Source organism: Linepithema humile, chromosome 7 (genome assembly GCF_040581485.1).
Source record: "Linepithema humile isolate Giens D197 chromosome 7, Lhum_UNIL_v1.0, whole genome shotgun sequence".
Lineage (NCBI taxonomy): Eukaryota > Metazoa > Arthropoda > Insecta > Hymenoptera > Formicidae > Linepithema > Linepithema humile.
In genome coordinates, this window is record NC_090134.1 from 285,554 (window position 1) to 304,559 (window position 19,006).

Below are 19,006 nucleotides of genomic sequence, written 5' to 3' on the forward strand. Positions count from 1 at the left end.
TTAAAATATTTAAAATATATCAAAGTTAATAAGAATTATATATAGCGTAAATGATCAAAAATAGAATATTTTTGATCTTGCCTGAATTTAAAAACATAAAAAAATGCGTGGAAATAATTACAAAATAATAAATACAAAAAAAACACGATGCTGGATTGCAGAACTATAATATGTAAAATAATTAAATGCCAGTGCGTCATTAGCGATCAGATTTATCTCTATGATTGCCATGCTGCTTTACATGACTCTCTCACCCCTCACTTTGCATTAATATGCATATCAGAATAATACATCCGGTATGCGTCGGTGAATGATTATGAACGTCATTTCAAAAATCAAAAAGAATCACTTGGTCGTCGCGGACATCACTTAAAAGTCATCAATCCAATTAAATCATCATATGTTTAATGAGTAACTTGAAATGTCAATTCTCCAACGAAGCCGCAAGATATTTCAAAACATCAAATTATGTGAAGATTTAATCTTTCGCAGCTTCAATTAAATATGAAGAATCAAAATTTCACGTAATTATTTCCGAATCAAATTTTATTTTATATCTTTATATTAATAATAATGAATCATAATATATTGAAATAATGGCTGTAATAATAATAGATAAATATCAACAATAATTGTCTATGATACATATGTACATATATCATTGGAACAATCTGTAAGAGGATATATTACATCTATGAAAAATGCAAAACCCACGCTTAAAGTGCGCACTTATCATACGTACAGTGCATAGTTATGCATTTTTCAGTGCGCGGCAGTTCAATATATTTGTGTAAAAAAATCAGATGGAGCGACACACACGGAGGAACGTTCGTTCGGGAGATGCTCATTCGAGATAGGATTGGTGTCCTGGCATCTCTGCAACCTGTGCGAATTATAAGCTCGCGAGCGAGAGAGAAAGAGAAAGAGGCTACTGCTACTACTTTATCTGCCTCGGGCGAGAATACGAACGCGCTTCCGAAGCGAATGTACTCTTCTCGCGGGATGCATCGCGTCGCGAGCGCGATTAATTAAGCGACAAGGTGTCCCGCGTGTAACGAACGAACGACGTGTGGCGTGGTTCTCGTGGTTATTCGCTCGCTCGCTCGCGAATTCAATTACCCGACGATTTATCTGTCGATTCCAACGAGGTCACGGAAATACGAATCATTCGTAACGCTACATGACACGAACATATCCATGCTTTAAATGAACGCGTTTTTCCTCTTCAGAAAAAGGCAACTCACTTGTTAATCAATTTTTTGATATAAATAGTTCATGAATATCATAATACATCTATCATGTATATCTACGTACATATATACGCAGACGATAAAACTTGGAATCTATTCATCTTCTCAAGTTTCCAATTGTCAAAAAGAATGATAATATTCTGAAGCGTTATTTATTATGTGTGACTCTTCAACAATCAGTAATAGACAAAAATATATCTTATAAATTAGTTTGATAGACTCGCTATATTTGTGTTTGTAACTCCCGTCGAACTGTACATTTTTGGATATTTTCTTCTTCGAAAAATACAGACTCCGAATAAAACAATAGTGTGATTCGAAATAGAAATCGAAAACATTTGTAAGATTTTATCAGCGTTGTTGTTGTTGGAAAAAAGCAAATTTCTCTCAAGATAAGAATACTTTTCTCAAGTCTCAAATTCAAGTTTGCATTGCCTTTTTTTAGTAACTAAACAGTGAATTGTTTACGTAATATTAGTTCGTTTTATTTTAATATCGCTTGAATACGTTTATGTCTTCTTTTAAAGCTTTCATTCTAATTTTCCGAGCGTAATCGCGCGGCGGTTGATTACTTTGCGAATAATTGAGCTCTCCCGTGTTTCCTTACCGCCGAGAAATTCGATACTTCGTATCGCCGCGTCGTATCTAAATGCGTCCCGTTCGTCGGACGACCGCTATATCCTCGGCGGCACGGAATAATCCCGTGGGATCCAAACGAATTCACCAGCGTTTTACCCGGAGAAAACTTTCAGCCGGTTAACCGCGCGTAAAGCCGGGTTGGCTTTTTAGTCCCAGGGCGAGAAAAAAGGGGATGGGCGTAAAATTTAAAAGGACATTCGCTGAATATTCTGCATAAATAAAATAGTTGCACTAATTATAATACATAATCAAAATATCCTGGCAATATTACTCTCGTATGTGAGATATATTACATCACGGAATTGTACGACGTACATTTATTTATGAAAGTGCGACATCATTATGATCGTTGTGCTATCGCTCAGAAACTAGAAGAACGCTATTGGAGAAGACTGTGCATAAGGAATGATTAACGTTTCTCCGGTGCCGCCTTTAAATTTCCGCACGCGGAAAAGAATCTGGCAAATCTCGCGCGCGCGATAAACGATCCGCTCGCTCGCTCGCTCGCTCTCCTTATATCTCCAAACGGCGCATCGTTCATCGTGCGCCGGCAGCTGATATCAGACTATTAGTGCGGTCGATGGTACACTATTAGTTCGCGACCATGGAGCTTCGCGTTCCCTCGGAACGGGCGATCTTTTTCACCTATCAGCTCGGTCCCACATAAGGCGAGGATGTGTCTCGAACTCGATCGTATTCGTGCGAGAGGGATCATTAATCGCGCCCCACTGGCATGGTTACATGATTTTAGCTCCTCGATCGAGATCTAATCTCGATACACACACACACACACACTTTCTCTCTCTTGGCGTGAGCGCATCCATCTTTACGGTGAAACATCGACCTATGAGTATCCTTTCTATTATGAACGTTTTATTTTCTGAGAAAATTTTTCTTGAAAATCTTCGATATTAAACATCTTCCGCACTACGACGTGACAAAATTACGACACCATTGCCCGGATAGAGAGGATGATAAAACAACATAAGGGATTAATTAGCTCGAAATGCAGAAATACTAAGTATATTAACATTCATCGAGAGAGTAATGAACATACTCGGCTATATTTGATCGGGCTGTTTATTCAGCCTAAACGCTGCCAGCTTAGTTGCTTTATACCGTGTTCTGATTACTCAATTGGCCAAGTCTTAAGTATATCTAAGGAAACTAAGGAGCGACGGTTTCAAAGCGCGAAATGCAACGCAATGCGCATATATCCGCGAAATTCGGAGAAGTTGCCGCTCAGAACTGCCGCAAGTCATATATAAGTTCTCGTCAGAGGCGACCGAATTAATCTCATTCGCGCGGAAATACTCGAGGCGGAGATCAGAGATTTTCACATTTTCAAGGACTTGAAAAATGCTTGCGAATATTAAGAATGAACATTTTCACAGACGTCTGTAAAATGTTTACACGCAATAGCAAGCGCTTTTCAAGTTTTATCCGAAAATTTAGTATTTGGTTAATTACTCGCTCTACATTACGCGTCAACACTTTTATAAACGTTTGTGAGAATATTTCATCGTAGTAGCGAATGTTTTTCCGTACTCGAAAATTTGCAAATTCACAGCCGTCTGTAAAAACTTTTATTCGTAATAATATGTATATTTATGCCAACATTCGCGCACTGTATTTGCACAAAAATTATAAACACTCCGAGATGATTTGATATAGCATCCGCCATACATATAAAATCCATCCCGCGATAGTAATAACTTCCGATATACGAGAAGCTAACCAGGTGCTAACCGCAGTGCAGGAAACGCACAGGAGGCTGCGAGGAGAATCGCCGGTCTCGCACACGCGATCGATTACCCCTCGCGCCAGAGCGCAAAGAGTCCGCAGCTTTTTCCCGGCCGGTCGTTGCGCTCCCGGTATGGATTAATGTAACGCGAGTAATGGCTCATTAACGAGAGCACGTTCCGACGCGTCGGAGTGAGCCGTAAGAGCCGTTCTCGACCTTTGGGCCACCATATAAATCTCGAGAGTCTGGTTTGCTCGCGCATTCCGCGATACATCGATATAAGGTGCCTTGACTTTAACAAGCCGATTCAACAGGAGGCGTAAATTCAGGGCTGATACACTCCTTCTTCGAAAGATTTGATTAAAACGCGCTGCCTTTATCAATTTCAACTTTGAACAATTGCACGATTTATCGTTCAATTAAAATTTTGCAATTAATATCTATCTATATAATAACTAATATGTATCTATACGCGATAAAATGAGAAGTAAATTTTGACAATTGGAACACAACCGTATAATTTTATAATATCCAGATCTCAATAATGAAAATGATTAATCGTTGGATATTTCTGTCAAACGAACAATCGGCGATTTCGAGATCGGAGATACATATAAATACATAGCGCGGCGGAAAGGTCATCCTGTGGATGTATACCGAATCAGAGCATTGTGCTCGATTTACTCGCTTCAATCGATCGAGAGCGCGCTTCCCTAACCGGCGAGCAGCGGGGAAAAACGCGGACTTCTGTATATTGCGCGTCCGATAGTAGTCCGGCGGCTTCATCGGTTACCGAGAGACCGGCGCGTTAATTACTTTCGTGTTTCAGGGTGTGCAAACACGCGGCTGGATACGAGTGATTCACTGTGAGCGTGTGTGAAACGAGCGGACGCTTAGTTAGCATCGAAACTCTGTCACTGCCTTCCTTTTATTTTCACAGATCGTTCGCGTTATCTTTAACTCTTCCTCGTTTCGTCATTATTTCTGCATGTTAAGACAGATATGTGAATAGATGCTCTATTCATGTTCGCGATAATGTGATTCGTTTAAGAATTCTGTCGACTCTTGCAGAATAGAATTTCTTGTCGAATTTTGAACAAATGTTTCGACTCGATAAATTTAAAAATAATTTTACAAGTTATTTGAACCGTTTATATACCAAAGTTTGTGTACGAATATATCATGTAGATAAGTATTACGTTTAAATAATTACATTTTACACAATCAATAGCTTCAAACAGATAAGAATCTTTGAATAATACATGAATATCAAGTACATCAAGCTCGAATCAAGTTCAAACTGAAAGTGCTATATGGAGAAGATATATTGATTTCGCGTCTACTCACCGTTGTCCCAAGCGGCTTCTTTAGTTCTAAGTAATGCAGCCAGTCCGATGTTGTCTTTGGGCATAACTCGATTCAACATGTTGTCCGAACCCTCCGCGTTCGCCATCGCCAATTGATTGAATTCAACTAAATGCTCCTTTATCAGAGAAAACCTACAAAAAAATTAGAGAAATAAAACACATTTGTAAATTCGCTAATCTATTTAAAAAAAATTAAATGTGTGTAATTCGAAATCAATTCGATTTGATGGGACTCGACGAGATTCGTATATATCGTAGAAAAGTATTAACAGATCATTAAAATCATTAAATAAAGAAACTTAATTTAATGTTAAACGTTTTAAAAGTTCCGCTTTATACGTCGTCGCGCAAAAGGTCGCCGCAGCGTCGATTGCTGTTGCGTCGACTGCGAGTCACGAATCGCGCGAAACTATGTGGCAGGAAAGGAATTCCCAGACCTTTTTCGATCAGTCTCCCAAGTCCCGGTAAATGGCTGGCGAGACTCAATTTCGTTTCCGTGAAGACTGCGCGCGCGCAATACGACTTGGATGCGAACGGGACGTCGGTGACACGGTGACGTCGTATACGTTGGGTGCCGCGGACGAGTTTCGTTGCAGCTGGAGGACTCGTGAGAAAGGCGTATCACGTACGCGATGTAGAATACCCGGACTTCCTCTTTTCTGCCCGTCCCCTTGTCCATCGCATAGCCGATATGTGCGGCACGTATGCTTGAAAAATATATTCTTTGCCGAATACCCATTACGAGCCATCATCCCCCACCCGCCCTCAGCCGCTTTCTCCTCGTAAACAAGATTGAATCAACGTCATCTGCAGTCGCTCAAGGGAGAAGGAAAAGAATCGACTTAGGACTAAAGCCAAAAATGAGAAAGAGGGTCGCACTCGAAATCTCGAATGCACTTCCCGCTGTCTGAAACATCTTCGTCCCGTTTTCGGTTCTTTACTGCGCAAAAAGATATTTCTATAAAGGAAAGATCGAAAATAGTCTTGTATAATTAAGGTTTAATAATATAAGATAATGATTTGTAAAAAGAATTTATAATATTAATGCATTGGAAGAATGTTTATCGTTTAATCGATCGTAGTTTTATCGTTGTGTGTTGCAAATATTAAGCCCCCCACCCCGTTTGATTTGTTTTATAAGCAGCATTCGACATCATGCTGTATAACTCGCCGGGAGGCAATAAAACCGGGAATGATCGAGGGGCGAGAGCCGAAGGCGGAAATTGAACGCGAGTTGAACTTTACGCTCATCGCGCGAGCGCTGATTTGGTTCGGTCGATTTGGTCGCGTTGTGCAGTCGGATTGAAATCAATGGCTACGCCTTTGCAAGTCGTAAAAGCCGCAAGCCGTAAGTCCCTCTCTTTCCTTTCTTTTTTTTTTCTTTTCACCTTTGGTTAAGAAAGCCCACAGCGAGACCGAGAGAGAAAAAGAAAGAAACGAGAAGAGGACTAAATTCATGCGAATTATGCAGCGGTCTCGCGCCGCAGTAGTACGAGCCGTGTTTAATCAGACAAACAGCGCTCGCGAATTACTACGCGCGCAGTGATGATTTTCAATATTCTCACACGCTAAACCACACAGATATTCAACACATATCATACTTTAATAACAAGTTCACTTTAATAACAATGAAATAAAGCGAAGCACTTTTATGCAAAGTGCGATTAAAATAAATTTCCACCCAAAACTTGATTGTTTCGATATTAAGCCCAAGTTATAAATCCCTCAAACTAAATACAGGATGTTTAATGCTGCAAACGATGCGGTTAGAGGATTAAAACGGCTCGTATCATGTCGCGGAGCGTTTAACGGGCGGGAAGAGGGGAAGGGGGCTCATTCACCGACATCGACCTTAATATTGTCACACAGAGACATTTACTTCGCCCGGTGTATTTACGACGATGGGTTATAAAGGGAACCGTTACGTGCGCGACATATGCATACGGGCGCATTAATCGTCGCGCTCGCGCTCGATAGCCCCCGGGGCTCTGCCGTTGCGACGCGATATCGCCGAGACCTGCCATTATGTCACGAGATACACTGAAAATAAGCATTAGTCGAAATAGATATCTCGGGTAGCGGCCAGCCGCGATGATTAATGCATCATAGACGGTGTACACGAGAGAGCAGCTGCGCGACGCTCCTCCATTCGATGCTGTTGTAAAGGCAATTTCTGTGTATATCGATGCTGCCGTAACACGCGCGACAATAATTTCGACGCCGTGTATAGCAGGATTTACTAAAATATCGTGTTCCGTCTGGCACGTAAAATGATAAATACAGTTTTATCGGATTTGTGTTCTTTGTATAGGAAAAAAAAAAAAAAACTCTTCAAATTAGCCAAGAAAATTGTTAAACAAATTTTCGGTATACAGAGAGTGTTTCGGGATTACTTTTCAAATTTAAAATCTCTATTATTTTAATTTCTACGTTATATAAATTTCGACCTAGTATTCACATTTATTCAATATTATTCATTTCATTTATCGTATTTGCAAACATTTTCTTTGGGAAAAACTGAGATTATAAATTAACATTTTTCCGCTTCTTAAGCGCGATTATTATTTTTGTCATAAGAGGATTTTGTCATATTATTTTTGTCATAGGAGAATATCTATTGATTTCCGGTTAATTTGTTCGAATGCGAGAAAAAGCGCGTCCGCGACGCTTCGCTTTTCTATTAAACACAGACGGCGATTTACGATGCGCATTACTATCTGACGCGATATTGGATTACCATGACGTTATTACACGCCAGACACGCGCGCGACGCTTTGTTAAATTACGAGCGGACGCGTCTTTCATCCCGCTTGAAATTAAATGTCGCGCTTTGGGAGCTGTGCTGCTTCCGATATCGAGGCAGCGATAAGCGGAGCCGGCTCTATAATTGATTCCGCAAAAACGGTGACGATAATCTTTGACGTAATAATTCAATATCGAAATGTGAAATCTTGCGAAAGCGGTGACATCGAATAATTAAAAAATTATTTTACCATTGATTTATTTTTATGATGCATCAAAGAAACGGACGGATGCAAGTAAATTGTATTTGACAGTGTCATCTGTCTACGTTACCTTAAAGTTAAAAATAGAAATAAAATCTTACTGTCTAAAAAAAGAGCCGCACAAGTATTACATAGCGATGCATCAAAGCAATAAGTTATTGTTTGTAAAAATCAATTGGTTATTAACATTTTACTATTTTATTTTCGTTGCATGCGTTACGATCTTGTCGAATTGATCTTTCGAGAAATTTCACGGAGCATTTGCTCGCAAAGTATTCGATCGCACGTGATCGATAACTGTATTACGTCGGCCAATATTTTTACTTGTGCCATCGTACGTTTATTAATTAAATTACCACGCCTCTTAATAAATCGCGGGATCATTGGAGCGTCGAGACTGTCGATAGCCGTTTTTCATTTTCTCCAGCGGGCCAATTAGAACGCTCGTCGTGATAGGAGGATATGCAGAAGGAAATGACGAGTTAATGCGATTTCCTTTCATATACAAGCATTATATATGACGTAAAACTTCTCGAGTAATGAATTTAACGTTTAATATTTGTAATCGCGTTAATATTTTAATATTTAGTATAAAAATAGTGCCTATTTAAAGTAGAAATGTAACAGACTCTGTTACTTTTGTTTATTCTGAAACACTTTATCGCTCCCAAAAATCAGAAGAATTCACTTACTTGGCGGTCCTGTAAAAAATGGCGCAACCGTCGACGTACTTGCGGTCGTTTTCCGCCATCGTCTTCGCGCGAGACTTGGGCGAAAATATACCGTCGTATCCGTCGTGCTTCAGTTCCGGCAGGAAGAAGTTGTAGAATTGGTCCGTCTCGACCTCCTGCAGGCTGATGATGTCCGCCGCATAGTGTCGTATTTCGTCGAGAATACCTTTTTTCCGGTATTCCCAGTCTAACGCCCAGCTCGGGCAGTAACCGTACATCTGCCGCGTCGCGTACTTGTCGCACAGCACATTGTAGCACATCACTGTGAATATGCCTGTAACAGAAAGCAAACCAAATATTTATATACGTTATGTATAAACACGATAAACGACAATTAATAAATAAAGAAAAATCGTAATCGCAAATCAGCCCCTTATTTTGTTGTTATTGTTAATAAAACAAATCCTTGTTTTTATCAGTTACATTTATATCGTTGAAAAATCTAGAAGAGACAATCACTAACGCTTGAAAGACGAAAAGTCTGTTGAGATTCGCTTGTTTTTTCTCCCGCGTCTCTCTATGTCTTTCCCAATATGTCAGAAATGTTATTTTATTCGCACAAGTTTGTTCCAGTTTCGAAATCGAACGACTCAACGTCCATAAATTATTTCTGTTGCGTCGTGAATACTGCAGGATTTTGAGTACTCTTGGTTCGAGACGCTCGTTTCTTTCGCGATCCTAATTCTGCGTCTTCACGGTTCGCTTCGTAAGCCGTTCCATTTTCCTCGAGCTCTCTCCTATCTTCCAATTCTCCCTGTTCCGCGCGCCATGAACGCGAACAGACGGATACGTGTTGCACGCTTAGGCGCGCGCGCGTGCTGGCGGGCGAGCGGACGGATTCTCGCGGGCCGGGGATAAGAGGATCAGCATAAAGCGAGCTGTCTTGCCGACGTCGCCCGGTTGTCTGCATAAATTCCCGACGCCTTACTTCGCCTCACGCGATTTCGCGAGTTATCCGCTGCGCGTAGTATAATGCCGTGATTAAAGCGCGCGAATGCGAATCAAGTGCGCAACGTTGACGCCGTGAAACGCCTTCCCTTGTCATTCATTGTGCGCATTTACGGCAAAGTACGGTTGCCTGTTTCTGCTTCGCTTCCAGACTTATTTATGCACATTATTTCGCCCCGGAAAACTTCAAGTCCGTGTGCAGGATCGATTCAACTTGTTAACAGATGAATCTTGAAGCGCTCTCAAAGCGCTAATTGCCGAATCTCTCCGTGATTTCGACGAGCTTCGATGCCCCCTTGAAGAAGACATCTCGCACCGATAATGCTGGAACCAATTTAACGCGGCCCAGGCGATAGACGGCTACGCTAAATCAGTAAATCAGCGATTCTATTACCGCGAACGCGATCGCGAATACCGCCGTTGCGGCAGAGAGAAAGAGAGGGAGAGTGTAAATAATTGAGCCGCGGTATCCGCCGCAATCCAATAACGCGTGCACACACTCCGAGAGTAGCTCGCGATATCGCAGCCGCCGGGAGCGAGAGAAGCAGTTAGGTAGCATCGGCATCTCGGATTCGCCCCAAACCGCTGCTCCCAAAACGCTGTTAATCATTCAGTCGAATGCGAATTGGCCTCGCCCTGCCTCGAGCGAAGGATGAAGGAAGATAGAATAATATCTTGCATTGTAAATAATGATCATTTTCATTGCGATTAGCATAAGGTATATTAATTTAATATCGATATGTGCTTAATGAGGTATCAGGATTGTTATTAACTTTTTACTTTCGACCGGCAACAAGCGAGATACAAAACACAGGAGAGATAACGTAAAATGTAAGACAACATTAATTATACATAGACGCGGGGCGTTCCGTGGCGGTGTAAACGCTTTTAATCTTTAATTATCTGTTCCCGACACGCGGCGATAAACGCGGCCGATAGGCCGATTTTTTAATCGCTGCGATAAATACGATCGTTAACGATTCGCCGATTCCTTTTCCTCGAGCCTTGTTCGCTCCCGAAGGGGTTGCTAACACGACCGTCTCGACCGTCTATCGGCGTTCGCTAAGTCGGCGAGAAGTCTTAAGAAGGCATTATTCAGGCTTGATCTTGTGTGAGATATGCATCGTTAATGGACGCCCCGCCGTTTCCCATCGAGTCGTTAGACAAGATGGAGACAATGACGTATACATCGAATTCGAGGGGTAGCTTTATCACTCGCAGCGACTGCGATAAAGGAGAGAGCTTCTTTCACTCTTTATTTGACGTTTTATCGAAATTCTTGATTGTTCATCAAGCTAATTGTCATAATACTTTTCAAGATATCGCTCTGAGTATCTCTTGAATATTTAAATAAAATTGTGTGCAGCAATGTAAATTATAATTAAATAAAAATCATTTAGGTATATATTTTTCTATCTGATTAAATTTTAAAGACTATTTTTTCAACATGATTCTAATATTTGATGCGATTATAATGTTGATGGCGAGTGTCCTTTTTGAAGCACTTTCCTTCTGGCAAATACAGCTTTAAAGAGGATTAGCCTAATCCGAGGATTACCGGTCCAAACTGATAATGACCAAAGTTACCGAATAGTTATAGTACCTATACATCGCTACAATCTACGACCATATCTTCGAAGTAGCGAAACCTGATCGCTTCTCCAAGTACGGCACATTTATTGATAGCAAACTAAGTCAAACAAGCCCAAGTTTCGTCCCAACCAATATTAATTATATATATCCACGCTCTTCTGCATCCGGTACGCAATCTGTTAGTACTGGCAACACTATCTGTCGAGATAAGTCTGTCGATTATATTGTATGAAGAAATTTATGCAGTAAATTTCTATGACGTTTCCCTTCAAGTTGAGGAAGTTTACTCAGCACCTTACACACATCAAAATCATTTTAATCGTATAATTTATATCTTAGTGATAATCTTCATTGTAATTGATCCTGACAAAATCTAAATCACACAAAAAATATTTTAGAAACAGATTTGTCAGCGAGACACTATCTCGATTTACGTAAAATTTGCATAATTTTTACAATCGATTGCTGGATATAAAGTTTTAATTTTCATTATTATCTCCGGACGACGATGAGGCAAATAATTAGCGGTTTAGCGAGACTCGCCGTGAAAGTATTCACAAAGTGCGCTGAGTACGTTTGTGCGAATTTACCCGCGCGACAAGGTATTCCGCAAGATGTAAACTAAAGTTCAACGAGCTCGGCATGCTCAGGGCATGGTCGGGACCGGCAAATAGCGAATAGCTGCCGCGGGAGCTTTGGAGCTTCGGCAGCCGGCAACCAACCTGTTAATCACCTTAATCTACCAAGTGTTTTAGCCGCTCGGAGGAATATGCTCGAAGGAACACTTCCCGAACTCCGAGAGTCGAGCAGATGACAGGTACAGACAGGACAACCACTATAAACTACAATGCATACATTGTAGATTCACTTTAAAATTAAACTGTATTACAGCAAAACTTGCTTCTATGAAGAAGAAATAAAGGAAAGACACATTTTTACCTGACAAATATAATAGATGTAAGAGAAATTAAGAGTGACATCTTGTAAAAATATTACGACAATAAGCTTTGTGAACATTTCAGAGTTTCAATAAAATATCGTAATGTACGATCGTAATAATCAAATTGAAGGAAGACGAGTGTACGGAATCAGATAATAATTTAACTATCAAAATACCGCTGTCGTCTCTTGAGTGAATATCTTTTGCGCATCTCTATCGCACATCTATAAATGTATTCATGATACAAGACGATATCTGCAAGTAAATTAGAAACTAAAATGAAATTTGAGAACAAGACAGTCTCGTAGAATGTAGAATGGCGAATGAGGAAGATGCGCTTTTATCGCGCGCCGAACACGAAGCGGGGTGCTGCAAAAAGACGACAACGGCAGTCAATGGCAGCGATGTAAGCGGTGATCCATTCACGACTAGGCATCCTCTTTGAGGTCAACGATGCTGCACCGGTTGCGACCTACCCCAAGAGTGGCCAAACCAGTCTCTGCGAGAGAAGATCCGAACAGGTTACCTAATTTGCACACGTCAGAGAAGCCGCCGCTGTCTCTGTGTCTCTGTGTCTCTGTCTCTCTGTCTCTCTGTCTCTCTGTCTCTCTGTCTGTCTGTCTGTCTCTCTCTCTGTGTCTCTCTCTGTCTCTCTCTCTCTCTCTCTCTCTCTCTCTCTCTCTCTCTCCCCCTCTCCCCCTCTACAAGCGTGCCTGCTTACATCGGACAAAGTTGCTTATAACGGGTGTCACGCACGACAAATGTACATCTTTGAGATTAATAATTCAACAGATTGATCGACATTGCTTCGTATTTTTTAAGCAATCTCAATAAGCTTTAAGGAACTGATTGAAATTTCAGGCAAACGTGTCAGAGATATCTGCAGTTTCGAAGTTTATTTCTATGGCTTGTGAGAGATTTTGTAGAACTTTTGACGCATTGTACTGTGAGTCAAGTGAAATTTTCAGGCCGGATCAACTTCGCCAAGATTTCTACGATGATAAATAAGCGACTTTGTGGCGCAACAAACGCGTGCAGCTGCACGCCGAAATAGTTGGCTCGTAAATCGGTATTACTGCGAATCTCTACTTCGCAGCGGCCGGGGTATTTACAACGTAAAAATCTACCTCGAATAATTGACCAACTTCGTCGACATTCAAGGGATTGACTGCATTAAGTAGCTAAGCTATTCATATAGATCGAAACGTCGCAGTTGATCTTGGAAATTTTACGAATGTATAAACGCAGTATGCTTCGCAGAAATGCAGCGGTATAAATCGAGAAAAAGAAAGTTCGCCTCTCTGAACGTAAATTCGAGAAAAGTGGCACACATTTCTGTGCGCGATACTGCAAGATATAAACGTATCTTTTTTTATATATATATATATATATAGAACACTTGTACATACGTTCTATCGTTATGTCTCGACATAAGGATACGTTACGGTTGCTGGAAACATTTTTAACGAGAATAGTCGCGTGGGAGTTTTTCAGATTGCAGAAATCACTGTAATAATAAGCCGTTTGAGATACTTATTCTGTTTTCTTAGCATACTTTTTATTTATCTTTCTTTTTCTTAGAAAATAATAAATCTATACTCGTGATAATCTCGAATAACAAAACGAAAACGCATAACAATTTATAACATGCGATATATTTTTAGCAATAGCGATTTTTGCGATTTATAAACATTTCACAATTTTCCACGCAAAAAAGTCACGCAATCATTTTTGGGTTAAAGTTAATAAGAATTTTATAATACGTTTTAAACATCTCGTAAGCTTAATAAATGTTGAAAAGCGCCGTTTGTTAAGCATATCTATCTTGGGAAGCCTTGTCCTAGAATCTAAATAAATCTTCCATTTGATTGACCGGCATTATTTCATTACTTATCGTTGTAGATCGAGATAATCGCAGTAATCAAGTAACAGGCAACGGCGATGATTCTTCGCGAGATAGAACGCGAAAGTAATAGCCGACTCGCGCGGTTACTAACAGTAACAAACGCGGCATTCCTCGCTCGCTCGTATAACGCCACGCCGACGCGGCAATGACGGTAATAATCGCGACAAAAGCGGCAACAGCAATGATCACCGCACGCGCGCACACCACGGCAATAATCATTTCTAATAAGAATATAATCGCGCGCGCGCAAGCAGTTACAAGCATCGGAATGGTAATGGCGCGTAATTGTCCCGTAGAACGCGACCCGGCCATGTACGGGCCACCATAATGAGTATGATTGTCAGGGTCCTCGGGAGGTGCAAGAAGTAATTTGCACGGGCGCGCTACTGTCAGGTCTGGTATTATGTTATTTTGTGCCACGTGCGAGTGAAAACGACGCATTTCTTGAAAAAAAAAAAAAAAAAATATCGGTATAAAGATAATGCATTAAAATAATTGATAAATTACACAATAATAGTTTTGTGCAAATTATTAAATAAATTTTTAAAATACTTTTTTCCAGAGAAGGAAAATTGTTCTTATAACCGTAAAATTGAAGATAGAATACATTTATCTGCTGCACAAAAATGAAAAAGCCGCATTAAATTGCTAATAGAATTAAAAGTAAAATTACACCTGCCTGCGTCTCTGGACAATGCGTCAGTGGCATTCTACGAAGTTGCGCGTATGCACCGACCTATCACGAGCAACGGGGATTCCGAATGTAATTCCGCGCGTTCCGGAGCGTAGACGCGGAACGAGGATAATTCTCAGCCGGTCTCGCGGTATAACGGTGGTGATGACGGCGTAACGCCGCGAGTAACGCGGCGAGACCTATCCCGAATGTGTGCAGCGAATCGTAACGTGGGTCGCTGCGATAATTACAACGATCTCGGAGAAATTGGTTTTAAACGTTCGCATTCACGTAATTCCTAAATTGCCGCATTCGTAAAACAGTAGCTCGCCGAATGCGGTGTGCATTGAGCAATTACGCAGCCGGCGGTGGTGGCGTTATAAGTCGTAGCGCGCCGCATGCTGGAGCACAAACCGTGTCTCTCTCTTTCTCTCTCTCCTCTCTTAAATACAATAATTCCCCTAGTGTAGTGCGCAATATTTGATTACGACTATTTACTAATGAATGTAAAATATGTCTCTGTGTTCTAATCCGACGCGCTTGTACCGTATGTCGGATTTCTCGAGAAATATAATACATTTAAAACATGTTACATACATTTAAAACATGTTAAAGCACAATAGCAGGAATTAATTTCTGATAAATTTGATGTTACATTTTCTTTGAAAACTGTAATAAAATAAAAAAAAAATACTGGTCTGACTGCGATTTTTTAAATAATAATTTGAATAATATAATACTGTATTTTTAAAGAATTATAAAATATTTATTTTGAATTTTTAAAATTTTCTAAGATTATCTCTAAATTCAATGGAAAATGCGTTCTTACTGTTGATTGTACGCTTTACTTTTACGATGCATTTTGTACTATCCCTAAGGCTGCTCGTGGAAATTACGGCGAATGCGTTTTACAAGACTATACTTGGCAGCAGAAGCATCTGTAATTTATTTAAAATTTAATGGCTCGCTCTTCGGAATAAAATGTAATGCTTTCAAGCAAAAGTCAGCTATATATGCAAAATCATCGTCTATTTTCTACGTAGCGCATCTCTAAATATTAATAAATTATTTGTTGCTGCACAGAAGAAAATATACGCTATAGTTATATTATTAATGTTTATGCTATCAATTTATAAATATTATAAATATTATTCCTACGAATATCGTGGATTTAAGTGGATAATTCTATATTTGGAAGACGGAAGAGTGTACATCTAAAGTTATATTTTAGCGTATTTGTCATTTTGACGTCCTCATAATTAGGAAGATGAGCACTACAAGTTAAATTAACCGAATAAAATTATTCTTCCAATATATTCCACTTTCTAAGATAAAAAAAATCAAGAAAATACAAATAACATAATTAAATTAAATTTACTGCAGAAATTAACAAATACTATGCACATCTGCATATGCGCGCAAACGGTATAACTAATCAGCGCCCGTCGTAAGTATAATGGGCCCTCTCGTAAATAATGAATAGCGTAAACCGTAGTGAAATGATTTATCGTGTCCAGCGCGAGCCGACAATGGCTTCCTTTTGGACGGCGGCAGCTCCGGCGGCGGCGGCGGCAGACCAGCCAGGCCAGCCGTTTGTACCTCTCTCCGCCGGTGCGCGCTTTCTCTCCCTCTTTCACCCTTCCTGCTACCTCGACCGCCGTCGTGCCGGTGTCGTGCAATAAATCTGTCCAGATGGTGCGGTATATAGCCGTCGGTGGTGGCGGCGGGATGCAGCGCGACGTGCCACGACGCTCCGGGGCTGCGAAACTCGTCGGCGTTGACCGATGGTCAAGGTGCCCCCATCGTCCAGACAGAGGGGTATGTTAAGGCGAATTTACGCGCGGTTCATTCTGGACGATTGCGCCGCACGAGTTTTCCATCCGAAAATTCGGATAAGAGAAGATGAGAGCGCGCAAAAATGCGATATTTGCTGGTTTCTTAATAAATTTCATTGAATCATTGTACAATGCTAGTATTTGTCTCGTCTTTTTTTTCTATTACAAAGTAAAAGATGATTTAAACACTAAATTATAAAAATACTAGTAGCTTTGGAATGAATATGAAATAAAGTAATTCGAGATGTGCACTTTATATAACTTTTGTTTCAATATATATTTAAAAAACAAACATTTACTTTTAATTTCAATTAATTGTATTTGAATTTAAATAATAATATCAGAGTTTCAAAAAAATATATGTAGTGTATCATGGAGTTTTCGATTTTGCAAGATTATCTTAAAATTGAACGGAAAATGCATTTTCATTGTTGATCGTACGTTTTATAATTTATAAACTCGACAAACTCTAGAACCTATTACTTTCGTTATGTCTGCATTAAAAAAATAAAAGTCGAAAGATATCTCTCGAAAATAATTTAAGCAAATGAAAATTTTATTCTTCTGTGATATCTATTTTCAAAGAAAATGATTGAAACCATAGAAGCTAAGAAATGTTTTCCGAGATATAAGAGCAGAAAAATATTCCAGTAATACAACGTATTAAAATTAACTGAAGAAAGTGCAAAGTATGTGCTTAGCACATGTACCCTCATCATCATTTTCACAGAAATAACTATCGGTGTGGCGAAGGAAGTAAGACCAGTAATACTTGGCTTCCGTTGAAACGCGTTGAAAAAGGGTGTTTCGCTCTGAAAGCGTTTGCGGGAGCAATTTTGTTAATTCGAAACGTGCGTAATTATGGCCTCGTACAAGCATAAAAGCGCGAACGATTCGGTGTTGAGTTTAAGTAACGATCTGAGTAACGGCAAAGTTCAATATCGCGTCGGGAAGAAAGGTAGGCGCCGCGTGGCTTTTAGTGTGTAAATTTATTACCGTGCCTGGTGTAAATCGCAATTTGTTTTACGGCATACGCATTCGCCGCGCGCGTCATATTTTGACTCGCCATATGCGATTGTCGCGCAGCGGTGCATTACTCATTAGCGGCCACACGTTTTCCTGTACGTGTTACCTGTACGGCTCACCCGTTACCTTCTCCGTAACGTGCGTGTGTACACGTGGTAATAATAAACACCACACATTGATTTAACGTGCGGCTAAGTGCATTTTAATAAATACCGATGATGCGAAACGCTCGACGAGCGTTAATGAAACCGTGAATACCGTGTTTACCGTGCGTGATGTTAGATTGTGAAGGAAATTAAGCACGTGTAAACGATTGATATTTCTATAAATTAAAGGAAGGCTCTTCTCAAACGTGATGTAACTATAAATGAATTAATTTACTATGTGTGGAGAATCGATGTGTGTGAGAAAATGATATTGTACTTGATAAGTGCATCCTGCACTGGTAACATCAGCGCGCGAGCAAAGAACTTTTGTTTGATTTATTTGTGTCATTTGCGAGGAGAAAAGATTTCAAACTGATGTCATTATCGTTAACTTGAATAAACGTGTACTTACATGTTGGTCTCGTCCTGTTGGGCCTCGTCAGTGGAATCCACGGTCTTTGGGGCGGATGGTTCGCCGTTACTGCAAAATACAAATGAACGACACACCGTTTAACATCTGTGCAAGATTTCAAATGAAAAACCACTCAAATAAATTTAATAACCCATGGATAGTTGATTATCCAATTCATCTTGAAAATTCGCATTCATCATTTCGGAGCTACGCGAAATTACTCTCCCGAGAGTATGACGCGTTTGGGTGCTCACGCACTTTTCATAAAGTAATATTACATCATCCAAGAGCGCGGACGGTGCCTGCGGCCAGACGGCGATTTCGTTGCAGCAAGACCGCGAAGATCGCGATGACCGCGGTTATTATAATCGCCGGAGTAATAGAGCAAAGAGGGAAGAAGCTTGTGGGTCGTGCGCTCATTAAACTAGTTCATTACACCTGCGTCGTCTAATGGCGCTCACTTACGAGAAGCCGCGGGCGCGCGTAGCCTGATAATTAGACCGTTCAACTGAATGTCACTTGCACGGACCCTCCGCTATTAACGGGCGTACAGGGCCAAGAAGTACGCGCACGCGAAATGTGAAGAAAAGAAAATGCGCCGCGCCTGCATCACTTGCACGTGACAGCGGCGGGATTATATCGGACGGCCTCATCTGGAGTCTATATCTGGCCTCACTTATCGTCAAGACTAATGGACCATGTCCCCGGAAGGATCGCCAAATTTATCAAACGTCATACGCTTCGGCGGGAAAAAAAGGAAAATGAAAGGTCTCGTAAAAGTGGCGAGGCCA

At 40.5% G+C, this 19,006-nt stretch overlaps 1 protein-coding gene across 1 annotated transcript in view; it reads right to left on the bottom strand.

The window, feature by feature from the left end:
• twin (CCR4-NOT transcription complex subunit 6-like twin) overlaps positions 1-19,006 on the bottom strand; it is an 81,674-nt gene that overhangs the window by 12,308 nt on the left and 50,360 nt on the right. The window contains exons 2-4 of the mRNA XM_067359493.1: positions 18,216-18,286; positions 8,698-9,010; positions 4,981-5,132 (exon numbers count right to left, since the gene is read on the bottom strand). Of these exons, the coding sequence (XP_067215594.1) occupies positions 4,981-5,132; positions 8,698-8,996 (451 nt within the window). The 5' untranslated portion in view covers positions 8,997-9,010; positions 18,216-18,286. The remainder of the gene's footprint in view (positions 1-4,980; positions 5,133-8,697; positions 9,011-18,215; positions 18,287-19,006) is intronic.